Source organism: Procambarus clarkii, chromosome 32 (genome assembly GCF_040958095.1).
Source record: "Procambarus clarkii isolate CNS0578487 chromosome 32, FALCON_Pclarkii_2.0, whole genome shotgun sequence".
NCBI classification, from domain to species: Eukaryota; Metazoa; Arthropoda; class Malacostraca; order Decapoda; family Cambaridae; genus Procambarus; species Procambarus clarkii.
Genome location: NC_091181.1, coordinates 23,699,793 through 23,718,717, shown reverse-complemented (window position 1 = coordinate 23,718,717; position 18,925 = coordinate 23,699,793). Strand labels below are relative to the sequence as shown.

General features: G+C 43.1%; 1 protein-coding gene across 1 annotated transcript; it reads right to left on the bottom strand.

The window, feature by feature from the left end:
- Window positions 1-16,109: 16,109 nt before the first annotated feature.
- LOC138370473 (protein mono-ADP-ribosyltransferase PARP4-like) lies at window positions 16,110-16,688 on the bottom strand. Its single transcript, XM_069334842.1, has one exon. It carries the CDS (start codon window positions 16,686-16,688, stop codon window positions 16,110-16,112), a length of 579 nt encoding a protein of 192 aa, XP_069190943.1.
- Window positions 16,689-18,925: the final 2,237 nt, after the last annotated feature.

The window sequence follows — 18,925 nt, the reverse complement described above, 5'->3', positions numbered from 1 at the left end:
CTAGCTGGTCGCCCAAGGTATAGTTGCTATTGTTAATTATAGAAATAGTCTTCTCATTTGCCACTCAGGTCAAGTAGGGAGTGTTAAAGTGATAGGGAGTGAACACATTTAGATTTTGTTTTAGTTTTCTTTTAATAAATTAAATTTGTTATTAATTTGCATTTTATTGTTTCCATGTGTTTTATGTGTATACTTGTCCTGGTCACGTGGTCCACACGAGGCAGAGTTGCATTGGGCGCCGATTCTAACATCGAATCGGAATTATCATTACCGTGTAATTTATTCCACACTCAAGGTCATCGTTTATAGTGGGGATCAAGCCCCTAGGTTGATTAATTAGCGTGATCGATCCAGACCTCGATCATTGCTCTTGTATTACTGGTCTGGTGGTGGCAGCAGAGGTGACTCTAGGGTTTTGTTCAGAGCTTAGGTCACGTCATACTGGGTGTAGAATCCTAAGTCGGTCAATCGTCTTAGGACCACGTGGCGTGGAGTTGGCTTTGTTAAAAGTTTTGGAGTCCCTTGGTTTAGAAATAAAAGTAAGAATACGGGTAGAGGGAGTAGAAAGAAGGAAGTAAAGAGAGAGGAACCCGAACCCGTGTTACAACACATCCCCATAACTTAGCTGTTCACCACACCTACACATCCCAACCACTAGACCCTTCACCACCACCATCACCAGCACCACACATCCCCCACCTCCTAACACACCACCACTCCACATCCCCACCACCACGCCCAACATCAACCTCACACTGATATTCACACTGAATGACTCGGATATAATGGAAGTTAAGTTGGAAGCCCCATTGGGAATGAGCGATCACAGTGTATTGATATATGCGTACCCGGTAGAGAAAGCAATAATCTCCCCCAAAAAAGAACTAGAAAAGAAGAGGCTGGCATATCGAAAGAGAAATTATGAGGAGATAAGAAAATTTCTAAGAGAAATACCATGGGGACACAGATCTCAGAATTAAAATCGTACAAGACATGATGGACTATGTCACCCAAAGTGTCAGGAGGCAGTAAACAAGATTATCCCGTCCCAAAAGAAAAAAATGAGAAGCAAAAGAGGAATCCATGGTTTAGTAAGGCATGCATGGAAGCAAAGGATAGGAACAAAAGGGCGTGGATGAACTTCCGAAATTACAGAACAGCAGAAAGCCAAGAGAGATAACAGAGAGCCAGGAATGAGTATGTCAGTGTGAGAAGAGAAGCAGAGAGACAGTGTGAACATAATATGGCAAACGAAGCCAAGACCAAACCAAAACTGCTCCACAGTCACATCAGGAGGAAAACACCAGTGAAAGAACAGGTGATGAAACTTAAAATGGGTGAGGACAGTACACATAGAATAACAATGAGGATAACATCAAGAGGATAACACCAGCGGCAAATGCCAGGTTAGTCAACTGTTATAAAAATAGATGAGTGGGGCTTCTATGGGGTTCTGGTACTATTAAGGGGTAAGAGTAGTTAGAAGACAAGAGTATCAAATATGGGAGAGCTAAAAGGCCCGGCCCCCAAAATAAACTATCCACAGTAGTAATAACTTGCTACTAGACCATATATGTTAGTCTAAGGGTTGATCAATGCGCTCCCACACTGGAAGAAGAGATACTCTGTAATTCATGTACTTATTTATTAACCCCTTAACAACCCCCCATATACACTCACACCAATAACAATAATAATAATAACTTTACCACACTATCTTACGTTAAAAGCCTTGGTCCACGTAGGCAGGATACAAGGTTTACACTAATAACAAGCTAGGGTAAAGTACTACTGGATAAGCACTGAAGCTGGATGCAGCTTAGGGTAGGGAAACCACGTGGGACCCTAATACAAAACACAACACTTAGGGGTACCCAAAACACTGGCAAATACTACCCCCAGGTCTCACCAATCGTTACTATCAGAGTAGGTACACTTAATAATGCCCCGTACTTAACTTAAGGATACAGGAACTTCAGGTAAGGGAAATAAGTAAGAGGAGAAGGGAGAAGAGTAGGGGTGCAGCCACAGAGTAGGTCTTATCCGCACGACACCAGCCCGAGAAGAGCGAGCTCCTCGCGACCACCTGGCCTCCCTCATGTCGTGGTGCCGGAAGGAGCCTAATTGATCGTGCAGCTAAGCACATTAAAGATCTTCCCCTATGCAATGTATTGTTACTTTACAAATGATTAGAAAGTATTAGTAAGCAAAGTTGGTGCCTATGTTATTATTTAATAATCAACCCCCAGCTCAGTCTTTAAATGCTCTTTGAGAAACAACAATAGTCTTACGTCTGGCAGGGAAGATACAAACAATTGCCGCTAGTGATGCACCTAACTGTACTACCAGAAAGTTTAATAGCTCAATTTTGACCTCTGGTTTCCACTGGAGAACCCAGGGTCGTAACACTCCTCCCCCCTTCGGAGAAAAAAAAATGTGACTACTAGAATAGTAGTCATATTTTTTTTGTAAGAGTATACAGAGAATAAAAAGAAAAACATATGACAAAAACAAAAAATCAATCAAAAACAATTTCTCTGCAAAAAAAAAAAAATACAAAGGAGTTCTCTGAAAGAAAAAAAACATACACAAAAAAATAAAAGAACAGGGAAGTAAATAAATTGGACACGGAATATTTAATGTCACAGGAGAACCTAAAAAAAATTAACTAAAGCATGACAGTTGGTAAATGGCTTTCTGTGGCTCAGATGAATGTTATTCAGGCAACCGGGACAGAGCGTCGGCTATCACATTGAGTCTGCCCGGTAGGTGGGTAATGGAAAGATTGAAGTCCTGTAGGTACAACGCCCACCTGAGGATGCGTTTATTCTTACCCTTCATCTGAATCAGGAAGACTAGTGGATTATGGTCCGTGTACACTTCCACTATATTACCTGTGAGGTAAACTTCGAACTTTTTACATGTTAACACTAGCGCCAACGCCTCTTTTTCTACCACTGAATAATTGCGTTGCGCCTTGTCGAATTTCACAGAGTAATAATATACTGGGTGTTCCACCTGATCATCCCCAGTTTGCAACAACACTGCACCAGCACCCGAGTCAGACGCGTCAACATGAATTTTAAACGGTCGGTCGAACCTTGGACTAGCAAGCACTGAGGCGGAAGCTAAGATCAATTTCAAATTTTTTAAATGCCTCTGCACAGTCTGATGACCACTTAAATTTAACGGCTTTCCGCAACAAGTCTGTGAGAGGAGTGGCAACACTGGAAAAGTTCTGACAAAAACGTCGATAGTACGCACACATACCGATAAATCTTTGAACGTCCTTTTTAGACTTTAGTACTGGATACTCCAGAATGGCACTGATTTTATCTTGCCGAGGTAACACTTTTCCTTGGCCCACTTCATAACCGAGGTACGTCACTGTGCCTTGGCCAAAATGACACTTTTTAGCATTTAAGGTAAGATTTGCCCTTTTCAAGATGGCAAACAACTGGCGTAACCTAGCTATGTGGTCAGCCCAATTACTGTCAAACAGCACGATATCATCTAAATACGCCCGACAATTTGGCACCTTAGCGAGTAGAGAGTTCATGAGTCTCTGGAACGTGGCAGGGGCATTACGCAAGCCGAACGGTAACACTTGATACTCAAAAACACCCTCGGGTGTCACAAACGCCGTTAGCTGTTTAGCACGTTCAGTGAGTGGGATTTGATAATACCCCCTCGAGAGGTCGAATTTCGAAACGTACTTGGCATTTCCCAATTCGTCGATGCAGTCCTCGAGGAGGGGCAGCGGATAGGCATCCACAATGGTCACCTTGTTGAGCTGCCGATAGTCGGTGCATAATCGCCAGGAGCCGTCTGGTTTGGGGACCAAAAGGCAGGGCGAGCACCAAGAGCCCTGGCTCGGCCGGATGAGGCCGTGCTGGAGCAAGAAGTCGACCTCCTTCTGTACGATGGCCTTCTTTTCTGGACTCATCCGATAGGGTTGAAGGCGAATGGGAGTGTAGTCCGTCAACTCGACATCATGGCAAATGGCATCAGTCTGGGTCGGGACCTCCCCGAACAGACTGGAGAATTCATCAACCAACGACTGCACCTCTTCACGTTGGGCCATCTGCAAATGGGACAGTTCCTCCACAGCATTCACAGAACTAGAATTATTGAAAATGAGATTAGTTGGGTCCCCAGAACAATCATCCCCTCTCTCACTGGAAATGGAAACATTGGTTAGTGCAATGGGCCTGGGGCCCTGGAACTTCTTCAGTCGATTTACATGTATGAGCATTACCTGGTTACGTTTGTCAGAGTGCCTCACTTTGTACGTGAGGTCCCCAGTCTTTTCTGTCACAATGTAGGGGCCTTCGTACTTGTGGGACATAGTGTTCCCTAGTCAAGGCTTTAATACCAGGACAGGGTCGCCAGGCTGAAATACCCGTAACTTAGATTTAGCATCGTTACGTTCTTTCATCTTTTCTTGGGCCTTGCCAAGATACTTAAATGCAGCCGCCTTGCAGTCCTTGAGTCTCTGGTGGTGTTGCGCAAAGAAAGCCGAACCTTCGGTTAACGTTACGTTCCCTAACAGATTCTCCTGTAACATTTGCAAGGGTCCACGAACTTTATGGCCAAAGACTAACTCAAAAGGAGAACAGCCCAGTGAACTTTGTAATCCCTCTCTAGCCGCAAACAAAACATACGGTAAATTCTCATCCCAGAAGGTGTGGGAACTCTCGCACGATGTCTTCAACATCTGCTTCAGAGTTAGATGGAAACGTTCAATTACCCCCTGACTCTGTGGATGGTATGGGCTGGAAACCTTATGAGTTATTCCATGTTCCTTACAAAATTGCTCAAAAACACCAGACTTAAAATTAGTACCATTGTCAGTTTGCACAACCCGAGGCAGTCCAAAAGTGGAAAAAAATTGCAACATACGAGCAACAACAGTTTTTGCTCGGATGTTCCTTACAGCAAAAGCCTCTGGGTAACGAGTAGTGATACACATCATCGTGATTAGGTAAATATTACCAGACTTAGTTCTAGGTAATGGTCCAACACAGTCCATTACCACATGAGAAAATGGTTCCTCTGGCACGACAATAGGCCTTAGAGGAGCTTTAGGTGGAGTCTGGTTTGGTTTCCCAACCAGTTGACAAACAACACACGCATTACAAAATTTTGCCACATCGCTTTTCAGCTTGGGCCAGAAAAAATACTTTAAAATTTTGTGATACGTAATATTAATACCTTGATGTCCCCCCATAGGATCATCATGAGCAGCTGCCAAAACTCTTTCTCTATAGCAGGTCGGCAACATAACCTGGTGGACTACCTCCCACTCATTTGACAAGGGAGCACTCTGTGGTCTCCATTTTCTCATCAAAATCCGATCATTGTAGTAGTACCCAGTTGCTGCGTCTACAATTTCCTCCATAGAGACGGCTGTTTCATGACAATCTGCAAGAGTGGGGTCAGCTTTCTGTAACTCACTCAAGGAGGCATCTAGGCCTTGGTCAGATGCCATTGGCCGAGGCTCAACAGTGTTCTCCTCCACCTCCCCACTACTCTCGGTAGATGGTGGTGGCAGGCTCTCCACAATGTCCTCGGCCACGTCATCGAGTCGGGCCATGAATGTGTCCGCGAGGTCCACTTGGTTTTCACCACTCGGAAAGTTCCTTGTGTCCTCGGGATTTACCACCTTGGCAAGCACAGGGCTGCCCTTACATTTAAGTCCCATAGACCTGGTCACCGCGCACGCAGGGTACACAACATTATCCTCTGCGGCGGGTGGATCCAGGCAAACCTTAGGGGTAGGCAACATAATAGGCAGTCTGGAGTCCCCTACCTTATCCCCTGCTAAATCATTACCAACTATTACATCAACATTAGGGAAAGGTAGGTATGAAGTGACTCCGACTGTACAAACACCCTTGTGGAAATCAGATTCCAGGGTAACCTTATGGAGGGGTACTGCCCGAGTATCACTAGTGACACCCTCGACCAGTACCACCTCTCCAGTGTCGAGAGTGTTGGCACCTTGCAATGCACTCTCTAAAATTAAAGTCTGGATGGCACCGGTGTCTCGGAAGATCACCACGTCCTTCCAGGAAGAACCCTCAGACAAAAGTAGTCTCCCTTTCGATAAGAATGGGGTAAGCAAGTCCAACCACTGTGGGTTGGAGGTTTTACTCCCTAACCCTTCCGAAGGCCTCAAGCCCTGTGTCACAACTAGAGCATTGGGTCTTTTTTCTGGGTACAGTTGCCAACAACGGCTAATATTGTGGTTTGAACGATTACAGTGACCACAAAAACGTCGGGGAGAAGAGACATTACTAACAGAATTACCCTTCAGTTCACCTTTAGGTGCCGTTGGGCTAGACACTTTAACAGGGTTAGTTATGTCTGAAACAGAAGGTGCATTAGGTAAAGGGTTAGAATGAGCTGGTCTGGACTGGCTGTGGGTATAAGTTTTGCTACTCTGTGGGGTATAATTATTTTTATTGGGCCTTTTGCCCGCCAATTGGTAGTTTTCTGCCAACTTGGCCAAATCCCCTATTTTAGAATTTAACTCTATCCTTCCTTTAATGTACTGTGAAACATTCTCTGGCATAATATCTATAAAATGCTCCATTAAAATTAAGTTCCTGAGAGCCTCGTATGTTTCGGCTTTTGCCGAGCGAATCCATCTATCAAACAATCGAATTTGATCATTCACAAATTCAGTGAGCGGTTGGTTGTGAGTAGGCCTAAGGTTACGATAAACTTGGCGGTGAGCTTCAGGAGTAATTTCATATGCCCGCAAAATACATTCCCTGACTTTATCATATTCGAAACACTCGTCGTCAGGCATGTTTATGAAAATATCTTGTGCTTTACCCCTAAGTCTTCCCTGTAGGATTTTCACCCACTCTTCCTTTGGCCAGTTCATGGACGTGGCCAATCTCTGAAAATGGATGAAAAACCTTTCGGGGTCAGACTCGGAAAATTCAGGCAAATTATGCTTTTTCTCATAATGCCTGGGGGTTTGAATCCCCGGCAGGTGGAGGTCCAGTGGCATTCGCTCTAATTCTAGCCTCCTCGGTTTTGAGTCTTTGCTCCTCTAATTTTATTTTTGCTAACTCTAAAGCTAATTCTCTATCCCTATGAGTTGCACTTTCTGCTTGGCTAGGCTGGCATAAAGGTGTATCACTTGCCAATAGTTCTTCATCAATACAATGTTGTAATATTTCATTCACCAAAGTCCACTTTTTATCCGCGTCATTTAATTCTAGGCCAAATTCCTGGCCTAACAACACTAAATTAGACTTTTTAAGTTTCTTTATCTCTACCACTGAAGGCTCCCTTGCCAGTTTCTGCATTTCAGAAGACATCACTAATAATTTTAGCTCCCAGCCAAAGAAAAAATTAAAAAATAAAAATTGGAAAAAAACAAAAATTTGCACGGCCCCTAACACAAGGCCACACTAACCTTAATCGTGAAGGGATCCAGCTGGGTGACCAGTCAGTGCAAGAATGTCCTTTGCTAGATGAGCTGGACCCTAGGCTAGCACACAACCGTTCTGCGGAAAACAAAAAATTTTAATTTTGGCACTCAAGAATCTAATTTTTTACACTTATAATGTTCATCCCGGACTGGCCAACCACTTGTTATAAAAATAGATGAGTGGGGCTTCTATGGGGTACTGGTACTATTAAGGGGTAAGAGTAGTTAGAAGACAAGAGTATCAAATATGGGAGAGCTAAAAGGCCCGGCCCCCAAAATAAACTATCCACAGTAGTAATAACTTGCTACTAGACCATATATGTTAGTCTAAGGGTTGATCAATGCGCTCCCACACTGGAAGAAGAGATACTCTGTAATTCATGTACTTATTTATTAACCCCTTAACAACCCCCCATATACACTCACACCAATTACAATAATAATAATAACTTTACCACACTATCTTACGTTAAAAGCCTTGGTCCACGTAGGCAGGATACAAGGTTTACACTAATAACAAGCTAGGATAAAGTACTACTGGATAAGCACTGAAGCTGGATGCAGCTTAGGGTAGGGAAACCACGTGGGACCCTAATACAAAACACAACACTTAGGGGTACCCAAAACACTGGCAAATACTACCCCCAGGTCTCACCAATCGTTACTACCAGAGTAGGTACACTTAATAATGCCCCGTACTTAACTTAAGGATACAGGAACTTCAGGTAAGGGAAATAAGTAAGAGGAGTAGGGAGAAGAGTAGGGGTGCAGCCACAGAGTAGGTCTTATCCGCACGACACCAGCCCGAGAAGAGCGAGCTCCTCGCGACCACCTGGCCTCCCTCATGTCGTGGTGCCGGAAGGAGCCTAATTGATCGTGCAGCTAAGCACATTAAAGATCTTCCCCTATGCAATGTATTGTTACTTTACAAATGATTAGAAAGTATTAGTAAGCAAAGTTGGTGCCTATGTTATTATTTAATAATCACCCCCAGCTCAGTCTTTAAATGCTCTTTGAGAAACAACAATAGTCTTACGTCTGGCAGGGAAGATACAAACAATTGCCGCTAGTGATGCACCTAACTGTACTACCAGAAAGTTTAATAGCTCAATTTTGACCTCTGGTTTCCACTGGAGAACCCAGGGTCGTAACATCAACATATGAATGGTCTTTAGAAACTTGTGTAAGGAATCATTCAGAACCTTGTATACCACGCATGTCAGACCAATCCTGGAGTATGCAGCTCCAGCATTGGGCCAATATCTCGTCAAGCATAAAACTAAATTAGAGAAGGTTCAGAGGTTTGCCACCAGACTAGGGCCCGAAATGAGGGGTATGAACTATGAGGAGAGACTACAGGAATTAATCCTCCCGTCGGTGGAAGACAGGATAGTTAGGAGAGACATGATCACCATAAAAGACTCTCAAAGGGATTGATAGGGTAGACAAAGTCAGTTTATTTAACACAAGGGGCACACGGCTAGAGGACACAGGTGGAAATTGAGTGCCCAAATGAGCATAAAGTCATTAGAAAGATTTTTTTTAAGGAATCAGAGTAGTAGTACTAAATGGAATATATTACAAAGTGATGTGGTGGAGGCTGACTTCATTCACAGTTTCCAATGTAGATATTCTAGAGCCCAATAGGCTCAGGAATATGTACACCTGTTGATTGACAGTTGAGAAGTGGGGACCAAAGAGCCGAAGCTGGAGCCACGCAAGCACAACTAGGTGAGTACACTACCTGGCCACCAGGCCCACCACCACCACACATCTCCACCACCAGGCCCACCACTACCACACATCCCCACCACCACCACACATCCCCACCACCAGGCCCACCACCACCACACATCCCCACCACCAGGCCCACCACCACCACACATCCCCACCACCAGGCCCACCACCACCAGGCCCACCACCAGGCCCACCACCACCACACATCCCCACCACCTGGCCCACCACCACCACACATCCCCACCACCAGGGCCACCACCACCACACATCCCCACCACCAGGCCCACTACCACCACACATCCCCACCACTTGGCCCACCACCACCCCCCCCCACCACCTTGCCCTTCACCACCATTTAATGATCCATCATACACCAGTATACGCTGGTATACGCTCTGATTATACCTTAATATGATATAATACAGTATAACTTTCGTTCACTATTATAAATTGATTTTGCTATATCTTTGATAAACTATTATGTATAGGTTCTATGTATTACTGTACTATGTGTCTTGTGTATTACTGTGTATTACTATCATATGTATTATAATATCTCTATTAGTGTGATGTCAAGTGAATTAGGCTGCTGTTGGTTGATTGATACTGTGATACTTTGTATTGTGAGGATATATACTCATAGATCATGTTGTGTTATATTATATTATATTATACTTGTATCATTGTATAACTATGTATTAATGAACATTGTTTTAGAGAAGAGTGCTAACGGTTGGGCCGGCTGGCTAGGCTAAATTCTTTTGAATACTTTCCCTACCCCCCTGAATTTTTTTTATTGGGGTTAAAATTAACATAGATATATGACCGAACCTAACCAACCCTACCTAACCTAACCTAATCTATCTTTATAGGTTACGTTAGGTTAGGTAGCCAAAAAAGTTAGGTTAGGTTAGGTTAGGTTAGGTTAGGTTAGGTAGGTTAGGAAGTCGAAAAACAAATAATTCATGAAAACTTGGCTTATTAGGCAAATTGCATAGTAGGCTGAGAAGTGCGTTCTGGCTACTAGGTACGACACATATATATATATATATATATATATATATATATATATATATATATATATATATATATATATATATATATATATATATACATATATATATATATATATATATATATATATATGTGTGTGTGTGTGTGTCGTACCAAGTAGCCAGAACGCACTTCTCAGCCTACTATGCAAGGCCAGATTTGCCTAATAAGCCAAGTTTTCATGAATTAATGATTTTTTGACCACCTAACCTACTTAACCTAACCTAACCTAACTTTTTCGGCTACCTAACCTAACCTAACCTTTAAAGATAGGTTAGGTTAGGTTAGGTAAGGTTGGTTAGGTTTGGTCATATATCTACGTTAATTTTAACTCCAATAATTTTTTTTTTACCTCATACGTAATGAAATGGGTAGCTTTATCATTTCATAAGAAAAAAAATAGAGAAAATATATTAATTCAGGAAAACTTGGCTTATTAGGCAAATCGGGCCTTACATAGTAGGCTGAGAAGTGAGTTCTGGCTACTAGGTACGACATATATATATATATATATATATGTCGTACCTAGTAGCCAGAACTCACTTCTCAGCCTACTATTCAAGGCCCGATTTGCCTAGTAAGCCAAGTTTTCCTGAATTAATATATTTACTATAATTTTTTTCTTATGAAATGATAAAGCAACCCTTTTCTCTATGTATGAGGTCAATTTTTTTTTATTGGAGTTAAAATTAACGTAGATATATGACCGAACCTAACCAACCCTACCTAACCTAACCTAACCTATATTTATAGGTAAGGTTAGGTTAGGTAGCCAAAAAAGGCTAGGTTAGGTTAGGTTAGGTAGGTTAGGTAGACGAAAAAACATTAATTCATGAAAACTTGGCTTATTAGGCAAATCGGGCCTTGAATAGTAGGCTGAGAAGTGCGTTCTGGCTATTAGGTACGACATATATATATATATATATATATATATATATGGAAATGTTCGTTTGTTCAAAATCGCTAATCTCTGAAAGTTTTTCACCGATTGCTTTGAAAATTTCACACAATGTTCCATTCGCATCCGGCCAGGTTTTTATATACATACTATATAGATGTCACGTCTGTGACGGGAAAAACTGTGTTTTTTCATGTTTTTCATGTGAGGGAAATCTTTGAAACCCCTTTACCGATTGCTTTGAAATTTTGACACAACGTTGCATTCAAATAGGCGTGTGTTTTTTTTTTATATAAATTCCATATACATGCCTCACTTGTGACAGGAAAGAACATACTTTTTTGAAAAACAGCGACATCTGTTGGATGTAAGAGCAACACACGCTGTAATTTCCGAAAGTTCATTACCGATTGCTTTGAAATTTTGATACAACGTTCCGTTTGGAATACGCGCATGTTTTTAAATTCTTACTATATAGATGCCACACCTGTGACAGGTAAAACATGTTTTTCTTTTTTATACAGCGCCATCTGTTGCACGTACCACCAACCCCCATTATACTAAATGATTACGATTCCATTTCAATATTTCCAATTGTATTGATAAATTGAATTTTCATAGATTTTGATTTATTTTCATTTTGACTTAATTATTTTGTGTAACACTGCGTTGGAATTGAGCTGTGTTGTTTACCATACCGTTCATTTCGTTAGTATAGTTTATTTTTTAATTTTGTAATTATTTTTCATTTGTTTTTTTTTTAACAGTCGTTCATTGATGGAAACATCAGATCATTTGATGTTCCCAAATTCCTAATGGGACCATCAGATCATTTGGGAATGCATTAGAGGAGGGAGTGGGAAATAGTGGGTAAGATGAGGGGACGGGAGTGGGGGATAGTGGAGAGGACGACGGGACAAGGGAGCGGATAGTAGTGGGGAAGACCAAGGGATTGGGGAGTTGGGGATGGTGGGGACGAGGGAATCAGGGGAATGGAGATTGGTGGAGAGGACAAGTGACAGGGGAGTGGGGAGTGGTTAGGAGGATGAGAGGACGGGTGAGGGGGGGAATGGTAGGGAGGACGAGGAGACAGGGGAGTGGGAGATGGTGGGAAGGACAAGGGGATGGTGGCCTGAGGAAATGTTAGGAGGACGAGGGGAAGATAGAGCTGTTGATGGTGGGGAGGACAAAGGGACTGAAGAATTGAGAATAGTGGAGAGAACGAGGGGACGTGAGAGTGGGGAATGCTTGGGAGGATGAGAGGATGGGGTAGTGAGGAATGGTTGGGAGGATGAGAGGACAGGGAGGGGGAAATGGTGGGGAGGACTGGAAGACAGGGGAAGGTTGTTGTGGCTCAGCAACGCACATTCGTTGCAGAGCCACAGCAACGTGTGGCCGGGGATACAGCTAGTCTATATAAATAAAAAGGGAAATGTTCGTTTGTTCAAAATCGCTAATCTTCGAAAGTTCTTCACCGATTGCTTTGAAATTTTCACACAACGTTCCATTCGCATCCGAACAGGTTTTTCTATGCATATTATATTGATGTCACGTCTGTGACGGAAAAAAAAATGATTTTTTTTTTAAACTGTGTTTTTCAAGTGTTTTTCATGTGAGAGAAATCTTCAAAGCCTCTTTACCACGAAGTTGCATTCGAATAGGCGCGTGTTTTTATATATCTACTAAATACATGTCTTACCTGTGACTGGAGAAAACATACTTTTTCGAAAAACATCGCCATCTGTTGGCTGTAAGACCAACACACGCTGTAATCTCCCAAAGTTCTTCACCGATTGCTTTGAAATTCTGACACAACGTTCCGTTTGAATACGCGCGTCTTTTTATATACCTACTATATAGATGCTTCCTCTGTGACAGGTAAAAACATGCGTTTTTGAAAAACAGTGCCATCTGTTGCACATAATAGCAACATGCACACTATACAAAATATGTCACGAATTCCATTTGAATGCTTCCGATTGCATTGATAAATTTTATTTTCATAGGTTTCGATTGGTTTTATTTTTTACTGAATTATGTTTTGTGACATTGTGTTGGAATTGAGCTGTGTTGTTTACCATACCGTTCATTTCGTAAGTATAAGTATAGATGCCACACCTGTGAGAGGAAAATCCTTCTTTTTTTAAGAAACAGCACCATCTGTTGTATGTAGGAGCAACAAACTCTATACTAAATATGTTACGATCCCATTTCAATGTTTCCAGTTGCATTGACAAATTAAATTTTGATACATTTCGATTTATTTTCATTTTGATTTAATTATTTGGTTTGACATAGCATTGGAATTAAAGCTGTGTTGTTTACCATACCATTCATTTCATTAGTATAAGTATAGATGCAACACCTGTGACAGGTAAAAACATGCCTTTAAAAAAACAGTGCCATCTTTTGTACGTAAGAGCAACACAACGCTATACTAAATATATTACGATTCCATTTCAATGTTTCCGATTTTATTGATAAATTGAATTTTCATTGATTTTGATTAATTTTCATTTTGATTTAATTATTTTGTGTGACATTGTGTTGGAATTGAGCTGTGTTGTTTACCATACTGTTCATTTCGTGAGTATAGTTTATTTTAATATGTTTTCATTGTTTTTCATTTGGTTTTTTAACTGTTTTTATTATATTTCAGTAATGGGAACATCAACTCATTTGATGTTCCTAATTTTCTGATGGGAACATCAGAAAACCCCATCGATTTGGGAATTATGGGAATTCACCGATCATTTGGGAATGTATCAGACGAAGGAGTGGAGAATGGTGGAGAGGAGAAGGGGACAGGAGAGTGGGGGATGGTGGGGAGAACGAGGAAATGGAGGGGGTGGGATAGTAGGGAGGACGAGGGGACGGCAGAGTGGGAGATGGTGGAGAGGACAAAGGGACGGAGGAGGGGGGGATAGTGGGGAGGACGAGGGGACAGGGAAGTGGGGAATGGTTGGGAGGACGAGGGAGTGATGAATAGTTGAGAGGAGACGAGGGAGTGATGAATAGTTGAGAGGACGAGGGGACGAGGGAGGGGAAATGGTGGGAAGGACTGGGAGACAGGAGAACGTTGCTGTGGCTCAGCAACACACAAGCGTTGATGAGCCACAGCAACGCGTGGCTGGGTGCAGCTAGTATTGGTATTGCGGGCCCACCTGTAATACAGGTGGACCACGCCATACTCATCCTGTGGATGGTATTAAACCCCATACCCATCCTGTGGGTGGTTGTGAGCCCCATACCCATCCTGTGGGTGGTAGTGGACGCCATACACATCCAGTGGATGGTATTGGACCCCATACCCTTCCTGTGGGTGGAAGTGATCCCCATACCCATCCTGTGGGTGGATGTGACCCTCATACCCATCCTGCGGGTGGTATTGGACCCCTTACCCACCTAACAGGTGGTATTGGACCCTATACCCATCCAATATTTGGTATATTAGACACCATACCATGCTAATTGCAGTAGTTTACCCCATAAACATTGCAACGTAATATCGTTTTCTGTTAGCGTTCCTACAAAACATCCTTTAAAGATTTTTAAAGCACAAACTATGGTATAAAATATTGATTGGTGAAGCACTGTTATTCCATGTAATAATTTATAGTGGTTATTATAATTTACTAAGAACAACTAATATTTCTCAAAACAAAACTACGAGCCTTCAATAGGATATAGCTGATCTGTAATATTCTAAGAGCATGGACAATAGTAGGTAAATTTCACAACCCATGTGGGACCTGAAAACTACAATTTTCATTATAATTGAACCAATCACGACTATTCTGCTATCAACGATGATGGACGGGTACTGTGAGACGTAAATTGGTACGTGAGGAAGAGTTTGGGCCTTGGTAAAAAAGGTAACTGGGAATATATCACATATGTACTAAATCACATTCAACATATTGACTTTAAGCATTAAGTCATATATGTGCTGTCTTGTGTGAGAACGGGTTGCCTACTTCAAGCCCATCATCACCCAGCAAAAATCTGCTATCAGGACAATAACAAACTCTGCCTCAGACAACACACAGCTCCCCTGTTTAAATCCCTCAACATGCTAAACATAAATTCACTCCATACATTCTCCTGTGTCAATTACATTTATAAAACCCTTTTGTTAAGTGCAAACCCTGTTCTGAAACTCTTCCTGGACAGATGTATTAGATCACATACTCACCACACCAGACATAAATATCTCTTTGATATTCCCAAAGCCAAACTTAATGTGTGTAAACACTCTATGCAAATAAAGGGACCTAGTCTAAGGAACTCACTCCCTAATGAATTGAAAAGCTGCTCAACTTTTGCCTTATTCAAAAATAAAACCAAAAAGAACCTAATTACATCTTCATAGTTTCCTACCTAGTACTTTTAACTCGCACTGTATCTAGTGTTACCAAATCCCCCAATATATGTACCTAAGCCATATTACTCTACCATTGTAATCTTTGATATCATCTGATATCATGGTTGTTATATTGAGTGCATATTCTACTGCATTATTCCTTGAAATGATCTTCAAATTGTGCTACAGTGAACCAATGTATAACCCTGATATTTTATTCTAATGTACCTAGAAATCCTTGTTCATTATAGTGTTTTGTTATTATTGCGTATTATTCTAATCTTTATTTTTGTTGACCTGTAAAAGTTTTGTCAATTTTACTGTAATTTATCTGCTTAAAATTACCTGTACCTGTACCTGTAAAGTAAAGCTGTAAAGTACCTATAAACATTTGTTGTCAATTCTACTGTAAATTATCTACTTAAAGTTATGTTAGTTTAAGGACTTGCCCAAAACGCTATGCGTGTTAGTGGCGTTACAAGATTGTAAAATCAACACAATTCCTATCTTCTCTCTTAACCCCCAATGTACCTCCTTGTATATAACATAAATAAATAAATAAATACACCAGCTCCCCTGCCCACAAAACAGCGTGGAGCTTACCAAGACTAAACCAGGTGGAGGGAGCACATGGCCCTCTGCCATCGGCCATGGTGGAGGGGGCACATGGCCTCCGTCCAGGTGGAGGGGGCACATGGCCCTCTGCCATCGGCCATGGTGGAGGGGGCACATGGCCTCCGTCCAGGTGGAGGGGGCACATGGCCCTCTGCCATCGGCCATGGTGGAGGGGGCACATGGCCTCCGTCCAGGTGGAGGGGGCACATGGCCTCCGTCCAGGTGGAGGGGGCACATGGCCTCCGTCCAGGTGGAGGGGGCACATGGCCCTCTGCCATCGGCCATGGTGGAGGGAGCACATGGCCTCCGTCCAGGTGGAGGGGGGCACATGGCCCTCTGCCATCGGCCATGGTGGAGGGGGCACATGGCCTCCGTCCAGGTGGAGGGGGCACATGGCCCTCTGCCATCGGCCATGGTGGAGGGGGCACATGGCCTCCGTCCAGGTGGAGGGGGGCACATGGCCCTCTGCCATCGGCCATGGTGGAGGGGGCACATGGCCTCCGTCCAGGTGGAGGGGGCACATGGCCCTCTGCCATCGGCCATGGTGGAGGGGGCACATGGCCCTCTGCCATCGGCCATGGTGGAGGGGGCACATGGCCTCCGTCCAGGACAGAGGTATGGCTGGGGGCAACAAGAAAATAGGTCAACGTAATCGCTCCCCCTCCCCACCCCATTGCATCCAGTAAGCACACTGTGAGCAATGATGGCAAGAGTGTCCGTGTTTCCACTGATAAGGCCTAAAGAGTAAACAGGCCCCAAACCAGCACAGCAGAAAGTAGTGCTCCAACACAACTGGACACCTTCTGGCCAATGCTTAAGGCCTTGGTCACGGAATTGGTCGAAAGTTTGCTGCCGAAACACGGTATCAAACAAACCACAGAGACTCGAAAGACAATTGAGCACAAGCTCAAGAAAGTCGAAAAAACAATATCCCCACCTCCAAGAACGCAGGGCAGGAAACACTCTCCTAAAAACCAGGTAGAGTCCAGTACTTCTGAAAGCGACCTTGATGAGTCTTTGTCAAGTACACCAAGATCCTCAACTCCGATTTAAACTTCCATGATGAGTTCGTCTGACTCCATGAATTCCACGGTAATATCAGCAAGTTTCAACGACCAGGAGGACTAAAGATCCTGCAATTGAATGTTCAAGGGCTGCGCACAAAATTGCAACACTTGCAATGCATAGCAGCATCCAAAGGCATAGCCATCTTGATATTATAGGAGAGCCTGCTTCGAGTTGGATTAGAACCTAAAATCTCAGGCTATCGAGGCTTCTTCCTTCCATGGGTCAACGGGCAATCCAAGGAATGTGCAATCTATGTGAAATGTGACCTGATTTCCAAGCCCATAACCAGCCCACCCGATTGTGAAGCAGAGACAGAGGTAATGGGAGTAACCATTGAGCTAAGACACGACAAACGGGAAGTGTTTAATTTTTACAGGTCCTCACATGTTGAGATTGATCTCTCGGTCTTATTTGGCCACGCGACCACCTCAAACACAAAAATTTGTGGTGATTTCAATGCCCATCAGTAAGTACTTCATTCATAATGATGTGCTGTCCGAAATCTTAGCGAAGTATCCAAAATTTGCTTACTGTAGGTAATGCATGCACATGACTTTAAAGCTGCCGCCCAGTATGGTGGGTGTGCAGCACATGACTGTAAAGCTGCCGCCCAGTTGGGTGGGTGTGCAGCACATGACTGTAAAGCTGCCGCCCAGTTGGGTGGGTGTGGAGCACATGACTGTAAAGCTGCCTCCCAGTTGGGTGGGTGTGGAGCACATGACTGTAAAACTGCCGCCCAGTTGGGTGGGTGTGGAACATGACTGTAAAGCTGCAGCCCAGTTGGGTGGGTGTGGAACATGACTGTAAAGCTGCCGCCCAGTTGGGTGGGTGTGGAGCACATGACTGTAAAGCTGCCGCCCAGTTGGGTGGGTGTGGAGCACATGACTGTAAAGCTGCCGCCCAAGTCACATGGTGTCAATGTACCATGGGAGAGTGTGCCTGTAAGACACATGGTGGTGATGTACCCTGGGAGAGTGTGCCTGTAAGACACATGGTGGTGATGTACCATGGGAGAGTGTGCCTGTAAGACACATGGTGGTGATGTACCCTGGGAGAGTGTGCCTGTAAGACACATGGTGGTGATGTACCATGGGAGAGTGTGCCAGTAAGACACATGGTGGTGATGTACCATGGGAGAGTGTGCCAGTAAGACACATGGTGGTGATGTACCATGGGAGAGTGTGCCTGTAAGACACATGGTGGTGATGTACCATGGGAGAGAAAGCCTGTAAGACGCATAGACATACACCCCGAAATGCTACGCGTGCTACTGGCTGTACAAGAATGTAAGAACTCTTGTATACAAAAATATAAAAAAATATAAAAAATAAAGTAATATACAGTATAATAATATATTACTGTATTATATCATAATTGCTATTGGTTAGCTCTCTAAGTTTTCTCAACCATTACATGGGTTACTGTGTGCATGTGTTTAACAATGGGGGGGGGGGTGAGGGGGGCCGGGGCCATGCAGGCTTCACATACAGCTGTAATTAGGCCAGTTTCAGTCTCATCTGTCCTGCACCTCGCAGTGTTCTACAATGTTAAAGATTTTTCTTTTAAACCATTTCATATATTAATGGGCCCCGGAGACATCATCTATAACTTTTGTTACTCCTCTGCATGAACCTTTTTTTCTAATTTCACCCAAAAAATCATAAAACTTTTTCCTTGAAAGATTATCAGCTACTTTTAATCTCACAATATTATCTTTCTCTTTCTTAATCCTCTTTCTTGA

Excerpts from the sequence above, each read along its gene's own strand:
- LOC138370473 (XM_069334842.1), bottom strand. The coding sequence starts at position 16,688 with ATGGCAGAGGGCCATGTGCCCCCTCCACCATGGCCGATGGCAGAGGGC.